We start from the raw sequence: 21,909 nt of genomic DNA, 5'->3' as shown, positions 1-21,909 counted from the left end.
GACTTTGATTCTTCCTATAGTATATCCCATTGTATCAGCCCTCCGGCTTGTGCAGAATTTTGGAGACATTTTCTTTCTTTAGGCATTTTTTTTTTTCCCCTGGAAAAGGTTAATTTCTAGTTAAATGTATTAAAAGAGTGTGTTCTTTATATATTCAGTCACTTGTAAAGAGCGTTTTCCCACGATTTTCTGTCTTCTGTATTTCAGTAATTATGTGGAAACGTTTGTACATTTTTTTTAAGTGGTCTTGTTGCCTTGGAATTACTTAAATTTGTCTTTGACCTCCGTGAAGTGCTTGGAAGAGGTTTTCAAATCTTATTACAAGTGGTAATAAAACACCTGCCGTCCTCTTAATGGGATTTTAAAAATTTTATTTCTAGCTTTACACAATCTTTCCTCCTGTAATAAAGGATGAAGTAAATTACAATTATTCCTGGGCATTGGAGTGTTTTTCTTTGAGTTAGTTTACTACTGAAGAGCCAGGCGCTCTAAATGCTTCATGAATCTGTTGGGGTGGGCTTTTGTTAGAGCAGTGAGATTAAAGAGGTGGGAGAGTGGAGACTTCAAGCACAAGACAGGCTTCCTCTGAGTGCTGTAACCAGATCATCATTTAATTCTCAAAACTGATTCTTGAAATCTTGGGGTTTTAAGGCATTCTTGTTACTCACTGATTTTTAAAAGTTATTATTTTTAAATTAGGGGTTTTTTTGTCAAATTGCCCAATCTGCAGATTGGTTTAGGTGAGGAGCTCTCACCTCTGCTGTGATAATGGGATTGCCACCATTCTTGTGCTGAAACTGAATTCACTTTTTTTTTTTTTGGTAACGCCACTGGCTTTCTGCCATAAAATGATTAATCTTTTCCTTGCTTCTCCATCTGTCCCTCTGGCATATACATACCGAGCACCATGGTGACTTTCTTTTGGAACACGTTACTATAGGATGAAATAGTAATTAGTAGAGACTTAACTTTTTTTTTGTCAGTAAACAGATAGAAGATGATGCCAACATAGTAAAGAAAGCCTGTCTTTTCCCACTTTGCAAATGAACATAAATTCCCAACGGACCTGTCTTTTACGCTTCTCTGAGTGCCTCAATCGGTCAGGTGGACCTTGCTTCGTGTCAGAGATTTGTGTTTCATACCAGAGGGAGATAAGAGTCCAAAGTGCGAAGTCCTCGGCGTGTGCCTGGCTGGAGAAGCTGCTCTTTGGTACCGAGCGTGGATCCGAGTGGTGGCAACGGCACACGGCAACCGAGGGGGGATTAACTCCAGGGGGTTGGTGCCAGATCACAATAGCTCTGGAACTCGTGTGTGTTACACTCATCTGGGAACCGGTGGTGAAGTGGTGCAGGTGGCAGAGCACAGGTCTCCGTCTCTTGTTGAGTTACCACGCTGGAAAGCCTTTTGAAGGCAGTTCTGTCCCCTTCCACTGCTAATTACTAACAGTATTAAAAGCAGCTGAATTGTCCATTGGTCTGAATTTCTGACGTTCCTGTATTACTTAGAACAGATCTGCTCTTGCACTCACAGTACTTTGTACGCTTTAATTGATAACTCCCCAGTGTCTGAGAAACCTGACTGCTCAATTTGCTTGTCTTGAGAGAAAGAAAAATCAGAAGGAAGAAGGTTGAAATTCTTTAAGCCAAGCAAGGTGGCACGTTTCTTGGTAGCAAAAACATTTCAATGGATGGGAAGAGAGAAGAGGGACAAAATACCGAGCTTTTTAACCAAGTTGCATATTGAAAGCCAGGATTTGAAGTAGGTGTAGTAATTTGACAGGGCATTTGAAGGCTTAGGCCAATAATGGAGCATTAAGTTGGCTGGTTTTGGTGAGGCCCATAGAAGAGGAGAGTAAAGATTTGCGTGGCTTGGTGACAGCAAGTACAGAAGAAGCTTGGAATCATTCCTGTCCTGTAGTGACTTATGACAGTGATAGCTTGGAGGCAGGAGCAGTAAACCATTTCTGTATATAATATATGTAATATACCATTGTATTTCTGTATACCAAATCATTCTGTTCACGCGAACCCAAAGGATGCTTCTTGGATCTGTGGGTTGTAGTGGGAAGTGCAGAATTTCCATTTCATGCCAGCTTGCTCTTTTTATTGAGAGGAGTGGAGAAAAGAGAGAGAGAGAAGTGTCCCCAACGTGTCGGTGATGTAATATAGGATTTTGCGTGAAGCATGTGAGGTGCTGAGTAGCAGTGGCTCTAGAAAGGTTGGATTATTTATGTTGCTCTGTCAACCTACAGCTATTGCTTATGGTATAACTCAAAAGTTACAGCTCAGCCATTCAGAAAAGTGAATTTTGAAAGGAGGAACTCGTTACTGTCTCCTAAGCATTCAGTATGTTATTTCGCACTGGGTTGTTTCAGTGATAAAACAGGAGGAAGCAGGGGGAATGTCCTTCCTTGCAAATACAAGGGATTTAGAAGAAAGCAGTAGTGAGTGACAAATATTTCTTACTAGAGCATCACATCCTGTTGAGCAGGCAGGCTCTCACGTATGCAAGTCTTCAACACCACTGTTAGTTTGTGAAGATCTGGCCTTTTGTCAAAGCAGATCATATCTAGTATGTCTCTGCTCTCTCCTTAATTGACATGCATGTTCTGTTCTCTGAAATAATTTAAATTATTAATCTGGGGCTTACAGTTAAATTGATTTTAGCTTTTGTACCATAGATTTAGGTCCAGAATAACATAAGGATGGTGGTGGCTCACTGAAAGGCCGTCTTTGCGTCTTCCTCCTGTAACAATTTTGTCAGATTCCAAGGTATGGGAACAGTTTGGTGGGGAAAAAAGGCTCTGCCCTTCCTATTTTTCTATTGTCAAAACAGCTCCAAGAGTGCCATAAGCAGTGTCTTGGCTGTGTGGATCCTCACGCTGCCGCTGTGGAGGCTGCAGTTCTTCACCGCACCCCTCCCCAAGGGTCTTGTAAGCCGTTTCCGATGGTGCTTTCAGCTCCCTCCCGTGTCCTCAGCTAATCTTCCCGAGGTGCTGACAGGACAAGGCTGGCAGTAACGGGGGCTCGCGGATACGCCGGCTGCTGTGAGACGTGGTGGGGAACAGCAGAGGTCTTTGTGCCTTTTCTTCCTGGAGATGTTAATCCGAGTGTCATAATCTGCCCCTCTGTCTCTCTACTCAGCAATCTTAGGAATTTAATTATCTGTGAGAGCTTTAACCAAAAAAAAAAAAAAAAAGGGTCAAATTGACCAGCGATTTCCAAAGTGATTAGAGAAAAATTGATTTGAGGAAAGGGGGAGGAGATGGGACGGTGATTGTGACAGTGCCATTGCTCAAGCCCTGTTTCCTTAGGATACCTACCTAACACCACAGCTGGGTTTGTGATCCTGCAATCAGCGTCCGTCTGAAGAGGCAACTTAATTGCCGATGGATCAAGTGAATTAATCAAATTCTGTCTTGCAGCCCACCCTGTCTCCGATCTCGTGTCGTTAGGAGAGCAATCAGCTGAAGTTGCTCTGAGCCACCCTCAGTCTAACGAGGTTCCGCAGCGCAGAGGGGGACACAATAGTTTGATGCAGTTTTTGGCTCCTGTTCTGCACCTCTGCCTGCCTGGACTTTGAGACTTGTCTCTGGGTTTGGTTAATGGGCTTGGCAGCTTGGTCAAGGTCTTAGATCATTTTTGTTTCCTGAGGTAACTTTTCCTTCTCACCTTTCTGTTTTGTCTCTAGACAAGCAGAAGGGAACTTTCTATTCCTTTTCTGTTATTAGGTTCCATTTGATGAAGAATTAAGCATTGAAAATGACAGTGATACAAAGTCAGACATGATACCTCTGATTATAAGCCATATGGCTTTTGTGAATTGATTCCTGTTGATAGAAGCACACACTATTCAAATAAAAGATTAGATTAAGAATTTCAGTGGTATTTGGTCACTTACATTTTTTTAATAGTTTTTACTTTGAAACTAGAGAACTTCAGCTCTTACCTGTTGATACATTTTTGCTAAATAGAAAATACTCGTGTTACAATATTTCTGTTCCCAAAGTTGATACTTTAGGGTCACTTCAGTCCTTGCCTCAGTAAGATAAGCAAATTAATAAGCTTAAATAGTAAGCTAAATAAATTAGGCTGTTAGATTGCAATTAGATTGTCTGTTGTAGCCATCGTGCCTTTTAGTCCTTTAAATAGCTCTTGAGGCCTCTCTGAATCCTGTCAGTTCATGAAGAACTAATGCAGGATGATCATCACCATTACAATAGTATTCACATCAAGCCAAATGCAGAAAGATGTCGCTTTACACTTACCCGGTCGCCTCCTCGTACCTCCTGTCATACTGAGAGCTCACATTTGTTCTTCAAGCACTTCGCAGATTCGCAGCTTTCGAAGCCCAGCCAAGCTCGTCTAGTCTGCTTCCTTTCTTTCTAGGACTGTTTTCTAGTTAAAAATCTAGTAGGTACCCAATTGAATATTAACAATAACTATTTTTAGTTTACAGGATTGGATCATAATCAGATTACTTCAGCCAGGCTTATTTTCCCCCGAACCCATGCTGCTTTGAGTTGATTCCCTGTATCAACCTTTCCTTTTTTCTTTTTTCTTTCTTTTTTTTTTTTTTTCTTTCTTTTTTTTTTTTTTTCTTTCTTTTTTTTTTTTTTTCTTTCTTTTTTTTTTTTTTTCTTTCTTTTTTTTTTTTTTTCTTTCTTTTTTTTTTTTTTTCTTTCTTTTTTTTTTTTTTTCTTTCTTTTTTTTTTTTTTTCTTTCTTTTTTTTTTTTTTTCTTTCTTTTTTTTTTTTTTTCTTTCTTTTTTTTTTTTTTTCTTTCTTTTTTTTTTTTTTTCTGCTGTCAGGCTGGTCTACATCTGGTGCTATTGGTTTGTTTTGGTTTTAAATACTTGGCCAGAATAACCGTCTTCCATTTTTGTACAGGAGAGTCAGCGCTTCAAAACTTAATGAAAAACAACATTTAAGTTAAAGATGAGGGTTGAGGTTTTTTTCCTGGACTAATCTGTCTGGACCAACTAATTTAAAAAAGAAAATAAATCCTAGCATTATCTTTCTGTAGGCAGCAGGGGTGCAAGATGGAAAAACAGGAGTGTTGTCAGAGGTAGGTGCTGCTCCCTGTCTTGTGCCTGCGAATGAGGGTGGTTTCTCTCTTGCAGGAAAACTGACAGTGAGCTCAGCCCGTCCTGCCAGACCTTTTATTAAGTTTGGAAAGTGAAAAGTGGGTTGAGGCAGCAGAGGAGAGATGAGCTTCCCAAAGGAAAAGGGGTAGTGAGGAGCAGAAGTGTGTATGGTCTGTGGTTTATGATGACACATTGGAGGGGAAGCTCAAAAAGGGATTGTGAATAGGAAATGGTGTGTGTGTGACAGTGAATGGTTTTGCAGCATGTTGTATTGGTTGTGTGTCCTGGGAGCCACGGAGGAATATGTGGTAATGAAGTAACTCTGACTGCTTCAATGAGAGACCTGGCTGTAGTGGCAAAGGTGAAGGGACAGTTAATAAAAACTTAGAGTTGGGAGGAAAGTTCAGGATTTATTTATGGCCCAGATGCTTTGTGTGCAAAGAGGGAGTAGCTCCCTGATGCGGGGTTAGAGGAAGAAGTACTGTGGGATGTCAGGAGTGATAAAGAAGGGAGGAAAAGAGTAAGCTTTAAAAATGGAAGAAAAAGCATCATGTGAAGATCCAGTCAGGTATCTTTTAGATTAGATTGGTGACCTTCTCGTTTTTGTTGTATCAACTCTGAGTCACACCATCAGATGAGGGATATAGATTTGGTCCCAGACTTGATCTATAATATCTATGAAACTCCAGGAACTGGAGGAAATTGAATTGCTGTTCTGCTCTGAAAACAACTAAAAAGCAAACCAAAGAGAAGTGCCTCCTTCACCTGCGGCTCAAAATATGGCAGTGGGGATGGCTTGTGTAGTCCAAGGCAGCTAAACAAAGGTTTTAAGTTTGGGTTTTTTTCAGCTCAGAAGTTTTACATTCCTGGACCTGTGAGAGTAGAGCAAAATACCCTGTTTCCTGTCCACACTCAGTAATAGATTCCAGTATCTTAGAGAGTTGCCATAGTGATAAAAAAGGGAACAGAACCTGCTTGTCTTTCTGGGATAGCAGAATTATTGAATTAAATGCATCTTTTCCATTAAAAGAGAGTAGCATTATCATATTTCTGAGAAGAACTGTTTTAGAGTAGAAATAACGTGTTTAAGCTGGTCTGAGAAGAACTGTTTTAGAGTAGAAATAATGTGTTTAAGCTGGTGTCCTGCATTAATCCCGTTACTTCTTTAGGAACTTCTAGCCTTGGCTTGGGTTTCTGTGCTGGGGGGGTTGTGTTATAGCACCCCTGCATCTCCCCCATTGCAGTTGATGGAACCGCTGCCTAGAAAACACTTTGCTTGTGGAAAAGTCTGCTTTACTCCATCACAAGTCTCTGCAGTTGTGACCACAAAGAAACGGGCACGAAGCAGGAGTTGCACAAAATTGTAACCCAGAAACATAAGTGTAAAATGTAAGTAGCCAGAGGAGGAGGAGGTGGGATGAAAGGAGCCACCCCAAGGTTGGGTGCAGAGAACGTGGCCTGCAGGAAGTGGTGGCTGCATCAGGCAAAGAGGAAAGGAGATGAGCTGATAGAGAGGAAAAGACAACAGGGGAGGGGGAACATCCTTAAGCTTAGAACCGAATGGGAGCATAACCAAGGCTTCCAGAGGGGAGGTTTCTGCTTTTGTGGTAAGGGAAACACACTGGCTGATATGTTGAAGCTTGAGTAGCCCGTGGTACGGATCCGTGCCCGTTCGTTGCAGCTGGAAATAGGAACAACTCACAGTGGGTTGCTTTTTTGCTTTCGTTCCTTTCAGGAAAGTAGATTTAACAAACTTTAAGCAAAATGCAGGTCTTTGTGATGGCTCAGAGTCCCATGTGAAAGTGACCATTCTTACCAGGTTGCTAACTCCCCTGTTCTTGCTGGTTTATCTTCTTTGACGACTTGTAATCACTTAGTAATCTTTCCCTGAACTACCTAGTTTGGGATCAGAGTTCTGTTTCAGAAATATAAAAACAAAGGTCTTCTGAGTATCTGCCTTTCCCCCACCTGCCCCCTCATTTCACACAGGAAAAAACCTGGGGGCAGAGGCAGGAGCCGCAGCACTTGAGCCTTCTGACTCGTTTGCTTGGGAGCCGCTGGTTTCAGTTTGCAGAATGAATAAGCGGTGTAAAACCTTACTATGTATATGCTCAGTCATCTCATTATATTTGCCAGTCGTTTTTTGAGATTCCAATTAGTGGCGTAGATAAAGTTTTACGGAAGGTCACCTGATCTTAATGTTCAGATAATTAACCGGCATTTCCCGGTTAATGCACGCTCGGACGCCTTTCAGTGTTGCATTTGCAGGGGATCTGCCTGGTCTTTCCTTTCCTTCCTCCTCCCATGTGCTGCCTTCCCAGTGGTGAGGAGCTGCTGGTGGTTGGCTTTGCTGGAGTCCCTCCCTGGCTGTGCTGGCTGGAGGTGGATGCTGCCGGAATTAATGCCCAGCTGCTCCTCGAGTTCCCAGTAACGGCTCTGAAACACTCCCGGTCTTAATGGTGTTTGGCCTCAGGTTCTGCCTCTAAAACTCCTCGTCGATCCCAGCCTTGGTTGAAAACTGTTATAAATAGCGAAGAGTTGGTTAGAGCAGTTCCTGTGCTGTGTTGTTACTTCTCCTGCTCTCTGGAAATCGCAGTCCTGCTAATAAGCTTAACTCCTCCAAGGCAAAACTGAGTTTAAAAAAAAAAAACCCTGAAACTGCAAACATCTATGAGCTTTAATAAACTCATCTTGTGTATGGTCCCTCCTGGTTTTTGTCTCCATATTCACTTCAGGGATCGCCAGATAAGAAAGAAAAGTCTTTCCACCTTTTCACATTTTTAAAATTTTTTTTTTTTAAGGTGGACTTCAAACAGAAAAAAAAAAAGTCTTTGGCAGTTTGTTTCAGTGGCAGTAATTTGCAAAAATGAAGAGTAGGTTAAAGGGCACGTCTGATGTTTTACAATCTTAGCAAACTATCTGCTGCTTTTTTTTTTTTTTAAAAAAAAAAGTGGTAGGCTGATGTAACTCTTTAGCCTTAGGTTCCTTTCACTGACTGAAGAGCAGCTTTGGGCATTGAAATACCACATGGCGAGAACAGGCTTAAAAAAATACAAGGTTTCAAATAGAAGCTGCCTTGCTTCCAGCTTGATTTCAAAGCACAGCAAGGCATTTCTTAAAATTTCAATCAAGTGTATTACTTAATGACCACCTAGAAAAGGAAAAATTATCCTCCTCGTATTAAGCTCTCAGTTTGGAAGACTTGAAAGGTTTGCTTTGTTGTTGTACTGAGTTGTAATATGTTTAATAACAAGATCTATTGAAAAGGAAATATTAAAATATGATAAACCAACCATGTGGTACCTGTTAGAATTGCAGTTCCTTGGTGCTTTAGGGGTGTTCTCGTGGTTTAGAATTTCAACAAACTTAAATTTTCTGTTCTTTTTCTTTTGAGACCGAAATACTTGTAATATTTTTGCGAAAAATTTATTTTTAAATATTTTTCCTTTGAGAAAAATTAATCTTCCCTGATAATAAGATGAAGAGCACATCTCCGTTTCTTTTGGAGCAAGAATTTAAATTTGGTGTAAAATTTGCTTAGCGTTCTCACTGCCTAAAGAAAATCTCTCTTCTGCTTTTGGAAAATTTGGCTGTGTTTTAAGATTCTGCCAGAGGCTTATAGCATTACACTGCGCAAAGCTCGGCACATCCGTGTTGGGCAGCTTCGTTGTCTGTTCTGAGTCCTTTCTGTCTCCTCCCCGGTGGCTGAATATGCTCCATCCTTAAGCTGTGAGGTCTAAGGAGGACTTTGCAGAGCTGTGGAAATAGGTTCATGTGTTTGCAGCATTTTTCTCTCCCAGTTTGGGCTCACTGCTGTGCTTTCCTGGTGGTGGTGGTGGCGGTGGCTGTAGGGCCCATAGGAAGTCATAGCACAGTGGTGGTTGCCAGAATAGGCAATATATTATTCAGTTTAACAAAACTCCACCAAACCTGCAAGCGAGTTCAAAAACAACTTGAAGGACCATGTCCTTCTGCAGACAAATGAAGTTGGGGATTTAGACACAAGGGAAAACTGAATAACAGCCAAACAGCTCATGTTGCTATTTCTGGCCTCTGAAAGGTTTAAATAGTCGGTCATAGGCTGCTTTCTTAGAATCTCACTTTTAGATTCAGAGGTTTTCTTCCCTGTTAATCTGATGGACCATCATGTTATTAATGAATAGCTGTAGATATCTCATGATCCTGTCTCGTACCTTGTCTGAAGTAGTGGGCTAAGATGAGTGTGCAAGTTTATTAAATACTTCACTATTAGTTCTTCAGGGAAAAGCTGTCAAAATACGTTATAATAACTAATAATTAAAAGCCCTGATTTCTTTGAACATACAGTCCTAAAAACCAAACAGAAATACAGAAAATAAAATCCTTGATATTTGTGCAATGTAATAGTAGCCAGTACCACTTTTCATTAAAAGCTGTCTTAATTGCTAAGCTTTTAATGCTATTAAGCAATTGGGGGTTTTTTGGTCTCATATGCTATTTGAATTTTTCAGTGTTATGCTGGAACACAACATACGTGATAACTTCTTACTTTGTCCAAGTAACAGCTTTTCTCTTTTTTTAATGTGTGTATAGTGGGTCAGATTCTTCTGTAAAAGATACAACATTTTGTCTAGTAGAAAAAGGCCGGAATCTGGCAGCGCCACTCTGCAGGGGACAGGTTAAGGGAGTGTGTCCTAATGTAAAGCTACTTGGAGTGTGGCTGAGTCAGGTCTCTGAAACCCCAGTGTACAAAGTACACACTGACAAGAGGACGAGGCACAGTCAAATTGTGTTTATTGGACTCTGCCCCGATGTAATTTACTGCTCTTAACCAGTGCTTCATCAACTGGTTGTTCAGTCTGATTCCTGTAAGCACGGAAAAGCAACCACTGAGCAATTAGGAGGCTGTTCCACTGATAAGCTGACGTGTGCCGTCCCTCTTCCAGCCACCAGAATAGCCCTCCTGAATCCCTGCTGGTAAGGGAAGTGAAAAGAGCAGGACCATGGAAAACCAGTGTGTTGTGTAAGGAAAGGCTGGAGAGGTCAAAGGAAAGGGGAAAACAGGATTGAATATTTCAAATAAAGACTTGCTCAGTGGTTGGTTTGATATTTAAGACATTCTGACAGGTGATAAAGTCGTCAAGAAATCCTCCCAGTGCGGGGCAGGGGGGAGCACAAACATGATCTGTCAACTTTTATTTGCCCTTTTTTGGAGGGAGGAAGGAGGGTCCTACTCTTAGTCGTTCTCTTTGAAAGAAGTAAATTCCTGTTCAGGACCTTTTATCCGGAGTAATATTAACTGACTCAAGCAACAGAGATTGCACCACTTCTCTTGGGAGATTGTTCTTGAGGCAAGATTGCTCTTTGGATAGACAGTGTTCTCTTTACTTCTTTGGGGGCAGTTGTATTTCCACTTCCTATTTCTAAGGAGTTTTGGGGGTGTAATTCATCCAGGGTGTCAGCCTTAGATAGATGTCCTTTTGTTCAGACATTTTTCCTCATGTACCAAAATATAAGTAGATAAGCATTTGCTAGATGCCTCTAAATATTCCGCCCCCCCTCTATTTCTAGCCTGTACAAAGTCCTGCTTTCTGCACAGAATGCACAAAGTGTTACAGGGTTTGGGGTTGGTTTGGTTTTTTGGAATTTTGTGCGGCGTCGGAAAAAGTAATTTCTGTCAATGCAGATTGGGAAGAATAATCCTTTTATTCTCCTTTGCGTTTGCGCAGTGATTTTGTAAGTTAAGTTGCAAGACTTCGGGCACGCACAGTTGTGTAAATTTGTAAAATAGTTTTTAAGAGTTTAGATTTGATTAAAGTTGTGAAATTGAACATTTAATATTGAGCAACATAAACTGGAATTTGGTCTCTGTCAATGCAAAGGTGGATATTTGACATATGTTTTCTCTTTTTTTCTTTTCTTTTTTTTTTTTAAATGTCCCTTTGGAATCAAGGAAACGATAATAATTTCATTCATTCTTTTTCCAGATGGGAATGGCAGGTAACACTAGTCCCTTTGGGCAGCCTTTCAGTCAAACTGGAGGGCAGCAGATGGGAGCTACGGGAGTGAATCCGCAGTTACCGAACAAGCCGGGCATGGCGAATAGTTTGTCTCCCTTTCCTGCCGACATCAAGAGTACTCCCGTCACCAGTGTGCCAAATATGGTGAGTTCTACCTGCCCCTTTCCCTTATTCCCTCTGTTTTGGTAGTGTATTTTAAACTCCTGGGTGATACGGCTTCTGCAACATGAGTGGACAGATACTCTCTGGTCATTTAAACATCAGATTTGCCCCATGATTCCTCAGACCACTCTGCAGTGTATGTTTTTATGCAGTAATTTTAACTTTCTAAGCCATCACAGCATTTTGTGATAAGGATTGCATTAAATCCTTTCATTTTTGTCTGGTACGTTTAGTTCCAAACCAAAGATGAAAATGTCTTCTCTGTAAGTGCTGTTTGTAGGTTTAAATTCCTAAATCAATTAGAACGTGTTGGATACATCATCAAATTCCTATCCTTTGAATCTAATACAGTAAACACACCGCAGCCTTCGCACTTCATATTGTGTGTGATTTGCAGCTTATAAGTTTATGAGAATAGTTCTTATTAGGACATCGGGCCCAAGTTTGTAGTATTCTGTTTACTAGAGTTTTCTTTATGAAGTGAGATTAAATATTCCCATTTGTCTCAGTACCTCTGCGTATTAATCAAACTGCTTGTGTCGTTTCTATGGAAACTCCAGCTTGTTGCATGTTATATTCTTATACATGATAGCAGTTACTATAGAAACTTGTCAAACCTTCCATAAGATGCAAATTGCTTATTTTTTAGTTTAACTTGAAAACCAGCTATTTTTTGGCACAAGCAATGCTTGTCCTTCCATCAGTGAGTTTACTACCTGCCTATCACTGACAGGGCTATATGTGAGAGGGAACAGGATGTAATAAACTTCCTCTTTTCTTCTGATTTTAGAGGGAGGGAAACTAATTTTCTTTTAGTTACACTGTGAAATCTTCCTTTAATATCATTTGTCATTTACTGCTTATGATTATGGAAAGGAGCTGGTGACTAGGATTAAGACCATGTTCAGAATACCACCTGCACTCAATGCAGAATATTTACAAGAGACAATTTGCTACATGACTATTCTAATTCTGTTTTTAAAATACTTTAAGTTTGGATCAGGTGTAAAGCAAATGAATTATTGCTCTGATTCTGTGGAGAACCTGCAAATCTGATTAAAGTGGATTCATCTCGGGGACTGGCTGATTCTGAAGCCTGATTTTGTCCCATTTAAATGTCAGGTTTTGGGAATCCTAAATCTTAGTGAACTCGTTTACTAGTATAGGATGTAATGGCAAATAATTCAGGTGGAATTAAAAAGGTGTTTTCTGTCAAGGCTTGTCTGGTGGGGAGGAAATCAAAGAAAAGAACTTTCAGTTTCCTTTCTCCCATCTTGTCCAAGAGACAGAGGAAAAGTAAAGGAAAGTTACTTTCCCAGTACTATCAACTGTAGTTTCTTTAAAATGTAAAAAATACAAGTTGTCTCCTGAGAGGACAATCAAAACCATCTCTCTTGGTTTCTCAAGTGTCAAAAGCTTCATACGTCCAATATATCTTTTTCTCCCTCGGGGCACTAGAGAGAATATTAACCAGTTCAGCCAACAGACGTGAGTACTGTCAAGCCAAAAGGTCTGTCAATGCAGATTGGGAAGAATAATCCTTTTATTCTCCTTTGCGTTTGCACAGTGATTTTGTAAGTTAAGTTGCAAGACTTCGGGCACGCACAGTTGTGTAAATTTGTAAAATAGTTTTTAAGAGTTTAGATTTGATTAAAGTTGTGAAATTGAACATTTAATGTTGAGCAACTTAAACTGGAATTTGGTCTCTGTCAATGCAAAGGTGGATATTTGACATATGTTTTCTCTTTTTTTCTTTTCTTTTTTTTTTTTAAATGTCCCTTTGGAATCAAGGAAACGATAATAATTTCATTCATTCTTTTTCCAGATGGGAATGGCAGGTAACACTAGTCCCTTTGGGCAGCCTTTCAGTCAAACTGGAGGGCAGCAGATGGGAGCTACGGGAGTGAATCCGCAGTTACCGAACAAGCCGGGCATGGCGAATAGTTTGTCTCCCTTTCCTGCCGACATCAAGAGTACTCCCGTCACCAGTGTGCCAAATATGGTGAGTTCTACCTGCCCCTTTCCCTTATTCCCTATGTTTTGGTAGTGTATTTTAAACTCCTGGGTGATACGGCTTCTGCAACATGAGTGGACAAATACTCCCTGGTCATTTAAACATCAGATTTGCCCCGTGATTCCTCAGACCACTCTGCAGTGTATGTTTTTATGCAGTAATTTTAACTTTCTAAGCCATCACAGCATTTTGTGATAAGGATTGCATTAAATCCTTTCATTTTTGTCTGGTACGTTTAGTTCCAAACCAAAGATGAAAATGTCTTCTCTGTAAGTGCTGTTTGTAGGTTTAAATTCCTAAATCAATTAGAACGTGTTGGATACATCATCAAATTCCTATCCTTTGAATCTAATACAGTAAACACACCGCAGCCTTCGCACTTCATATTGTGTGTGATTTGCAGCTTATAAGTTTATGAGAATAGTTCTTATTAGGACATCGGGCCCAAGTTTGTAGTATTCTGTTTACTAGAGTTTTCTTTATGAAGTGAGATTAAATATTCCCATTTGTCTCAGTACCTCTGCGTATTAATCAAACTGCTTGTGTCGTTTCTATGGAAACTCCAGCTTGTTGCATGTTATATTCTTATACATGATAGCAGTTACTATAGAAACTTGTCAAACCTTCCATAAGATGCAAATTGCTTATTTTTTAGTTTAACTTGAAAACCAGCTATTTTTTGGCACAAGCAATGCTTGTCCTTCCATCAGTGAGTTTACTACCTGCCTATCACTGACAGGGCTATATGTGAGAGGGAACAGGATGTAATAAACTTCCTCTTTTCTTCTGATTTTAGAGGGAGGGAAACTAATTTTCTTTTAGTTACACTGTGAAATCTTCCTTTAATATCATTTGTCATTTACTGCTTATGATTATGGAAAGGAGCTGGTGACTAGGATTAAGACCATGTTCAGAATACCACCTGCACTCAATGCAGAATATTTACAAGAGACAATTTGCTACATGACTATTCTAATTCTGTTTTTAAAATACTTTAAGTTTGGATCAGGTGTAAAGCAAATGAATTATTGCTCTGATTCTGTGGAGAACCTGCAAATCTGATTAAAGTGGATTCATCTCGGGGACTGGCTGATTCTGAAGCCTGATTTTGTCCCATTTAAATGTCAGGTTTTGGGAATCCTAAATCTTAGTGAACTCGTTTACTAGTATAGGATGTAATGGCAAATAATTCAGGTGGAATTAAAAAGGTGTTTTCTGTCAAGGCTTGTCTGGTGGGGAGGAAATCAAAGAAAAGAACTTTCAGTTTCCTTTCTCCCATCTTGTCCAAGAGACAGAGGAAAAGTAAAGGAAAGTTACTTTCCCAGTACTATCAACTGTAGTTTCTTTAAAATGTAAAAAATACAAGTTGTCTCCTGAGAGGACAATCAAAACCATCTCTCGTTGTTTCTCAAGTGTCAAAAGCTTCATACGTCCAATATATCTTTTTCTCCCTCAGGGCAATAGGGAGAGTATTAACCAGTTCAGCCAACAGACGTGAGTACTGTCAAGCCAAAAGGTCTCAGCCCTGCTCATGGATCATACAGTGTTTAGAGTTTGATTGCGACCCTGATGGGGGTGGAACTTTCCTCTTTAAAAACTGAAGTTTCCATCTAAACATTTTTACTGCAAAGCCAAGAATTTGAAAGGAAACATCGGACTTGTTGTTAAATTTTAACCTTTACTTGGCAGCAGTAAGGCAGTGTAATTATTTGGTAATATTACATACATGGCCATATGCTATTCCTTCCACAGGGACTTTGCTTTATTCGGTGTACAGTATGAACGGTGCCCTCTAAAAGAGCACATAGTCAACATTTTGTCCTATTTTTACTGCTCAGTGTATAGCCCTGGGCCTTCTTGACTGTACGTAGTAATACATTTCACTCAGCCAGCCCTTTCCCAACGGTCTTTTCCGTGGCAGTCATCACTGGAGTGGGCACATACTTTGGATTAGTTAATTTTCACAGTGCATTTCTGAGAGAAAGATGCCCCAGTTTTAAACGTGAGGCCGAGAGGCACAAAAAGAGTAAGACTGGAAGAATCTGCTGACTCAGAACTTGAGGTTTGTAGGCTCTGGCTTGCTGAAGACTTCCTCATTTCATGTGTTAAGGCAGTATCTAAGGGTAAAATACCATTCACATGGGTTAGATGTGTGCTCCCACAACTCATGGAAGTGATGTCCATGTCTCACGTTGGGCAAGTAAAATATGACCCAAATGACACTTGTGAAAAGTTGCTTGCAAGAGAGGCAGCTCCGCCGAGCAGAGTTGCGGTGTTGGAACCATTATGCCATGTTTCTTGCTGCAATCCCTCTGCCATTTCCTGTGGCTCAAGATGCTTTAGGACCCTGAGGATGGGGGTTTGATTTAATGGATTTGGCCTTGTGTGGGGTCTGTCCCGTCTCCTGGAGGAGGCAGGAGTGAAGTGGAAAAGAGTAAAGCGTCATGTTACCCATCTATCAAAAATGAACCTGTGGAGGATCGGTTCAACCTCCATCTACTACAATAAGTGAAAGACCAGCTACATCATTTTAAAAAGATCTCCAGGGTTTTTTGTGAGATGATTGGAACCACATATCGTGCCCCAAAAGTACTATTCCACGTGAGAAACAAGCCCATGTGAATGAAAATGTTGGTACTATATGGCATCTCTGGGGCAGGAAACCAGATTTCAGCCTGATGTTAAACACCTTGGTTACCACTAAGAATATCTAAATAAGAGAAGAGGAAATAAAGGTGAAGCCGTTGTCTTGAGACCCTTTGGTCCTGAAAAGCAAAGCATTTAAGACATTTTTAAAATTCTCCTTTCTGTCTTTTGCCTTTCTCTGTAACCTTGCATGTGCACTGCAAAAGTAAAGCAGAAGATGAGTATGTTTCTTACCCCACATCATTCTAAGCATCATTATATGTGGCACCCCTGTCCCAATCACTAGCCAGGGGTTTTCCTGCTGCCAGGCACAACCCTCACGCTGACAGCCAGGATAAGTCTCTGCTGCAGCAGTGAATTGTTTTTATTAATCCAAATTCAGAACAACACACTCTCTCTTCCCCCTGCCTCCCAAATGAAGTTGTTCTCGGAAGCGTTAGTGCATCTCCCAGCCCTTGTTCCAAGACCCTGAGAACCACATTTGGTTTAATCTCTTTAATTGGGAAAGAAGTAACAAACCTTACGTTATTAATATGATTAAAAGGTCAGCATTAAGGTATTAATTTTCAGTGCCAGCCAGATGGATTGATTTGTTTTGTTTTGTTTCCCTAACTATGGATCAGCTTTTACTTAATATGACTGTTGGAGAATACAACTAGTTTTCCTTGCAGAGTGGGCAGCTTGAAATCTTGAGCGACTGACTTGTTTCCAAAAGAAGGATGTTGTGACGTTGTTGGAAGTTTCGGTGACACGCTACCGAGATTCAGTGTCACTCCAGTTGTTGGCTGCAGGATTGGCAGTACTGTGCTGCGGTGAGATCATGCACGGTCTCTGGGCTGTGGAAGGGAGCCGTGCTCTGCAATTTGGCACTCAGCACAGTGTGCAACCTGTACAGGAGCCAGGAGCCTCTGGTTTTCCCAGTACCTGGACTCTGGGCTGTGCTGTTGGTGGGGGGAAACCCCGTTAGACCTTTCCATCAAACTTACTGAAGCTTTGCAGTGTCTGCAGTGCTGCATATTCCAAGGGTGGTGATGAATGCTTTTGTCATGGACATACCAGTAAATCTGGTATTTCTACATGGGTTAGGAGTACAATGTGTGAAGTTTGGCTCCCAGACACCAGCTTGGTTTCACAGTTATCCTTATGACCAGCAGATGGAGTTGAGAGAATAGTGCTTTTTGGAACCGAAGGAAATCGTTTCTTCTCGGTTCTTTTGACTTGGAATTGGAGCAGCTCATCTTCTCTTGCGTTTTTTTCCCGATCTCTTATTAAACTACATCTTGAGTTTTCTGTTGGTGTTCTTCCCTGTTTCTCTGTTTCTTTTTATGTCCCTTGGGTTTCTTTATTAACAGATTTCGATCAGAAGCAAGGAAAACGATGACTGGGGGATGAGGATGTCTTAGGTGGGCCTTGCTGCAGACCTCCTAGAGAAAGGAAGAAAGCTTTTAAACTGGGAGGTCAAGTTTAATTAGAATAAGTAGAACTGCAGCTACCTAAAATAGACAACTCTTATTTTATTTTACAGACCAGAAATAAAAGGCCTTATGAAAAAATCTCTTTTGGGCCCTCACAGTGAGGAAGGCTTGCTTTCTTAACCTTTCTGTGATTTTTTTTTTTCCTCTCTTGCAGCAAACTCAGTCTTCTCTTTCACTGCAAGAAAGGTCTGGGACGGTGTGTGTCTGCCTACCACCCTCAGCAGCAGCCTCCCAGCCTCTGCTGGGCTTGCTCTTTGCTGTGCTCATATTCCCTGTGTCTTTCCTGACCCACGTTCTGAAAGTTTCTCTTCCCCAGGCATTTTCTCTTCTCCTCTTCCTCGGGAATACCCCACATGATTTTAAGTGGAGCAAAGAGCTGGGAAAAGCTCCTGTCCAGGATGCTTAGCCATGGCCTCCTAAAGGAAAAGATCTTAATAACCTGGAAACAAATCTAACTAATATTAAGTCCAGTGCTGGAGAAACTGTGTTATTATGTTGGGAGCAAAGGAGACATCCCTGCTCTGTCTTTGTACAGGAGTTCATCCTGGGAAAATGTATTGCTTTGAATGGTGGAACGTTTTAAATTTTGCACTATCCGTAAATAATAGTGCCAGGCTGCAAAAGCAAGCTGAAAAAGAGGATCTGCTCTTCCCTCAGTCCTCTGGCTCGTGTTCCGTTCTTCAGTCCTCCCAATATGAATATATGTGATGGAGAATATCTCTTGCCATTTCTTCTTCTGTTCCAGCAGCTGAGGTGAAGTACTCCACAGCCAGCACTCTGATAGCATGGCTTTCCTTCACTTAAAACTTCTTATTTGTCTCTTATCCACAGATTGAGTTTTTTAATGTTGGTCATTCCTCAGTCTTAAAATACTCCTCTCTTAAAATTTTGTTCACTGAATTTCCTGGGTGTGAGAGCTGGACTCTGCAGGTTCCTATGTCAAGCTTTGTTCCTTTTTGTTGCTTTGAAACACTTCTTCACGTTTCCTGTCATTTCCTGGTCCTTCAAATCTGAAAGTTTATACATACAAGATGAAAATCCAAAAATTTATCCAAGAAAGACTCGGGCTCTGGTTCCTTCTGCCTCTTGGATGAGAAGATGCAGGGTTATTGGGCACAAATACAAGCGCTTGTGCTTGTACTTCCACTCGTGTCAGCCTCTTCTGTGTGTGTGTGTGGACTTCTCCAGCCAACACAGACCTTCACATTCCTGGTGTCCTGTATGGATAGGACCAGCCTGTTCAGATCATGCCTGTTCAAGGTAACTGGTGGAACCAGAGAAACCACCATGCACGTGGAGAATATCAGAGTGGATTGCAGGAAGTGTAAACTGATTCTGTGTCGCTTTCCCAGTGAAGATCTATCTGGTAGTCACTGGTTCCTTCTCTGAAAGGGACCCTCAGGATCACAGTCAAAGCCTGGGATTGAGGGGGAACCGACGAGGTGTGGGTATGTTTCACCCTACCTACTCATGCAGGAGTGAAGGTGGGCTGCAACCTTACTCTCTGCAGATACTGCAAGGGTTGTTTTCTTAAAGTCTTAATTGATAAGACTGGATGTGCCCATAATGTGGGTGACGAGTTAAAAATCTCTTGTCACTGTCAAATAACATCCCTTTTCTAGTCGAGGATGTCAACAGACTGAGAAAAACCCCAAAGTGCTACCTGCCCTCTGGTTAGGGTGAGGGAAGGCCTATGAAACAAACACCTCTATCAAAATAGTAATCCTTTGTGGTAGTGGATTCTTACTTGTCTCACAAAGGGTCCACTGTTGATTACAAACCTGTCTTAAAGAATTAAAAGGTATTTTTTAAATGCAGGATTTTTCCTAATACAGTGGCTTACCAGGGAGAATGGAAGAATGTGGAAATGATTGGTCATTTCAGTAAAGTAAAACCTCCAGGGAACTTTGTGTCCATCCAAGTCCATGAAGATGAGATATTGTCTTAAAGAATTAAAAGGTATTTTTTAAAAGCAGGATTTTTCCTAATACAGTGGCTCCAGAAGGTGGTATTTTCTTACCAAGGAGAATGAAAGAACATGGAAATGACTGGTCATTTCACTAAAGTAAAACCTCCAGGGAACTTTGTATCCATCCAAGTCCATGAAGATGAGATACTTCTGCATTTGTGCTGTCCAGAAGCACAGGAAGTTTTTACTCTTCAGAATAGGGACAGGGCAGAACTCTTTTCTTGTGTGAATATATAGTTTCCATAATTTCAAATAATAACTGCTTTGCACTCTAGAAGTGTGTATTATGTGAATATATAGTTTCCATAATTTCAAATAGTATTAATAACTGCTTTGCACTGTAGAAGTGTGTATTACTCTGTTTCTAGAAAACTGGTTAATGAAGGAAGCATCTTTATTTTAATTTGTATGGGCAGAAGTGTCTGAATTTCCTGCTTGATCGGGAAAATTGTTAGTTGTTCAGGTGAAGCAACGTGAAGCCTCCTGCTCCTTCTGGAGTGGAGTGGTTTCTGTTGTGGATGGAGGATTTACGCAGCTTTGGAGTGACTGCAGTGCCCTCCCATATCTCCTGCTTTGAACTGGTCCCACAGACCACTGGTCTTAAAAGACAAACTAACAGGGATGAGATCAACTTCCTCCAAGAGTCAACAGTCCTGAAAGTAAAATGGTGGAAAGATCATTCATTATATTTGCAGGTTTAGGACTTTACAAGGCTGAAATAGTGACCAACATAACTCTATAGAGCAATATTCAGAGCTCTTTTTTTGTACCTACCTGCAGACACTCTCATTGGGACGATGCTTGTTCTTCTAACTACTGATACTTAATGATTCTGCTTTTTTGATACTTGATCTTCAAGAAATGCTTCAGGATCAGAGCGTCTGTGGTGGTACAGCTGTAGTCATGTCTGTTGACTGTAGGGTAGTAACCAAAGGAGAACTTTGGCTTGGGAAAACAGTTCTTTGACTGGGATGAAAACATCACTTCCAACAAGATTTTCTTTGGCACGGTCTCTGTATTTTTCTGCAGATTGGCCAAACTAATTGTTTCCTATTTGCGACCCAAGAATTGTTTCAGCAAAACCTGTCTGCTCTTGCGGGTTTGTTTGCAGAAGAAATGGAAGACTGAACTTCAGCCACATGCACTGGGAACATAAGTGTATGAGTTTACTTCACCCTCTTTCCTTTTACTGCTCTGTTTCTCACAAGCTCAAGACAAACAGACACAGCAATTCCTCGTTGTTTGAGACTTACTGTAATCGTTATCAGCGGCAGAGTTCCCACCTTCTTCATCAAATACCAGTCATTGTGTTTTCTACTTAATCTTGTGTGCTTCGTTCTCCAGAAGAAAAGGTAGCTCTTTGCCACCTGCACATCAGGTTTTAAATCTGAGAACCTGTGCCAGGGGACCTTTTGTTGACCTAAGAAAATGAGGGGGTTTGCTGTTACATGCTGTGTTTCATAGGCTGTGGAATTTTCTGGGGAGTCCTTCTCAAAGGTGAAAAGCAAAGTGGGCTACAAATGGTGTATTTCATCTCTGAAGTGTGATTTTTATTATTATTATTATTATTTTTGTTTTTTCCTCAAATGTAGTAAGTGGGCTTTGGTCAGCAGCTTTGTAGACAGCACTGAATTATTTCCTCTGTGAACTCTCCAGTATAATCCTGTTCTTCCTATATTCTATTTGTAAGTGTTTTGAATGGCTGATTTTCCTTAGGTAGCTTGGAAGTTGGTGAGCTTTTCAGCGATAACCCGTATTTACAGTGTATAATCAAAGTGATTCTTGGGCCAGTTTCATGTTTGTCCATGAGATTAATTTAGGCTGCAAATCACGGGGATTTCAGCATTTTTGCAGTCCTGTAACTGCTCACGGAGGTGGTGCAGGCTGTGGATGTGCTTAATGTTGAAAATCGGGTTTCTACATCTGTTGTCCTTCAAAGGTCCTAGAAGGTGGTAGAAAAGGTTCTAAATCTGTGCTGAAGAAATGACATGTTAAGGAAGCTCTTTCTCTTCTGCGTTGTTACGAGCTGTGTCTGAGGCTGAAGATCTCTGCGGGTACGCAGAGCCTCTCGGGCAGCGCTACAGAAGTGTGTCCGTAGAGAATGGATGCTGGAAATAAAGCAGGATTTTACAAGCTGAGACAACCTTTTGTAGTTAACTCTAGTTCACTTCAGTAGCCATAACACAATCCAGATTTAGGTGGCCCTTTCTGGGAGAAAACTGTATGCATCTTTGCTTGGAGATTTTCTCTAGGAGAGGAATATCAGCAGTCACTTGTCAGAAGAAAGGCTTTTTTAGACGTGAAGAATCTGTTCTGTTTTTCACTGTAATATACAGAGGCAGTCAAAATTTTGACTGTCTTCTCCCATCAGACTCCTTTTCTGTTGGGGACAAGAAACTAGGATTGAAGTGTATAAAACCTGTAATATGAAAAAATAACACTAACCAGACTTGAATTCCATCTCCAAGTGTGGTAAGAGCTCATTCCTCTTGGAATTATGATCTGTCTAATAAACAGAAGATTTTGGATGTCTCATTACTTAAACTATTGTTTGTAAAT

The 21,909-nt window shown here is 40.8% G+C and overlaps 1 protein-coding gene across 1 annotated transcript in view; it reads left to right on the top strand.

The window, feature by feature from the left end:
• The window catches only part of CREBBP (CREB binding protein), a 94,392-nt gene that overhangs the window by 19,802 nt on the left and 52,681 nt on the right, over positions 1–21,909 (top strand). Inside the window, exon 3 of the mRNA XM_014936593.1 lies at positions 11,052–11,228. Within this exon, the coding sequence (XP_014792079.1) occupies positions 11,052–11,228 (177 nt within the window). The remainder of the gene's footprint in view (positions 1–11,051; positions 11,229–21,909) is intronic.

Source organism: Calidris pugnax, unplaced genomic scaffold, assembly GCF_001431845.1.
Source record: "Calidris pugnax isolate Ruff unplaced genomic scaffold, ASM143184v1 scaffold17, whole genome shotgun sequence".
In the NCBI taxonomy this organism is placed as follows: domain Eukaryota; kingdom Metazoa; phylum Chordata; class Aves; order Charadriiformes; family Scolopacidae; genus Calidris; species Calidris pugnax.
The sequence above is the reverse complement of the archived record's forward strand: the minus strand, read 5'-3'. Positions and strand labels throughout refer to the sequence as shown.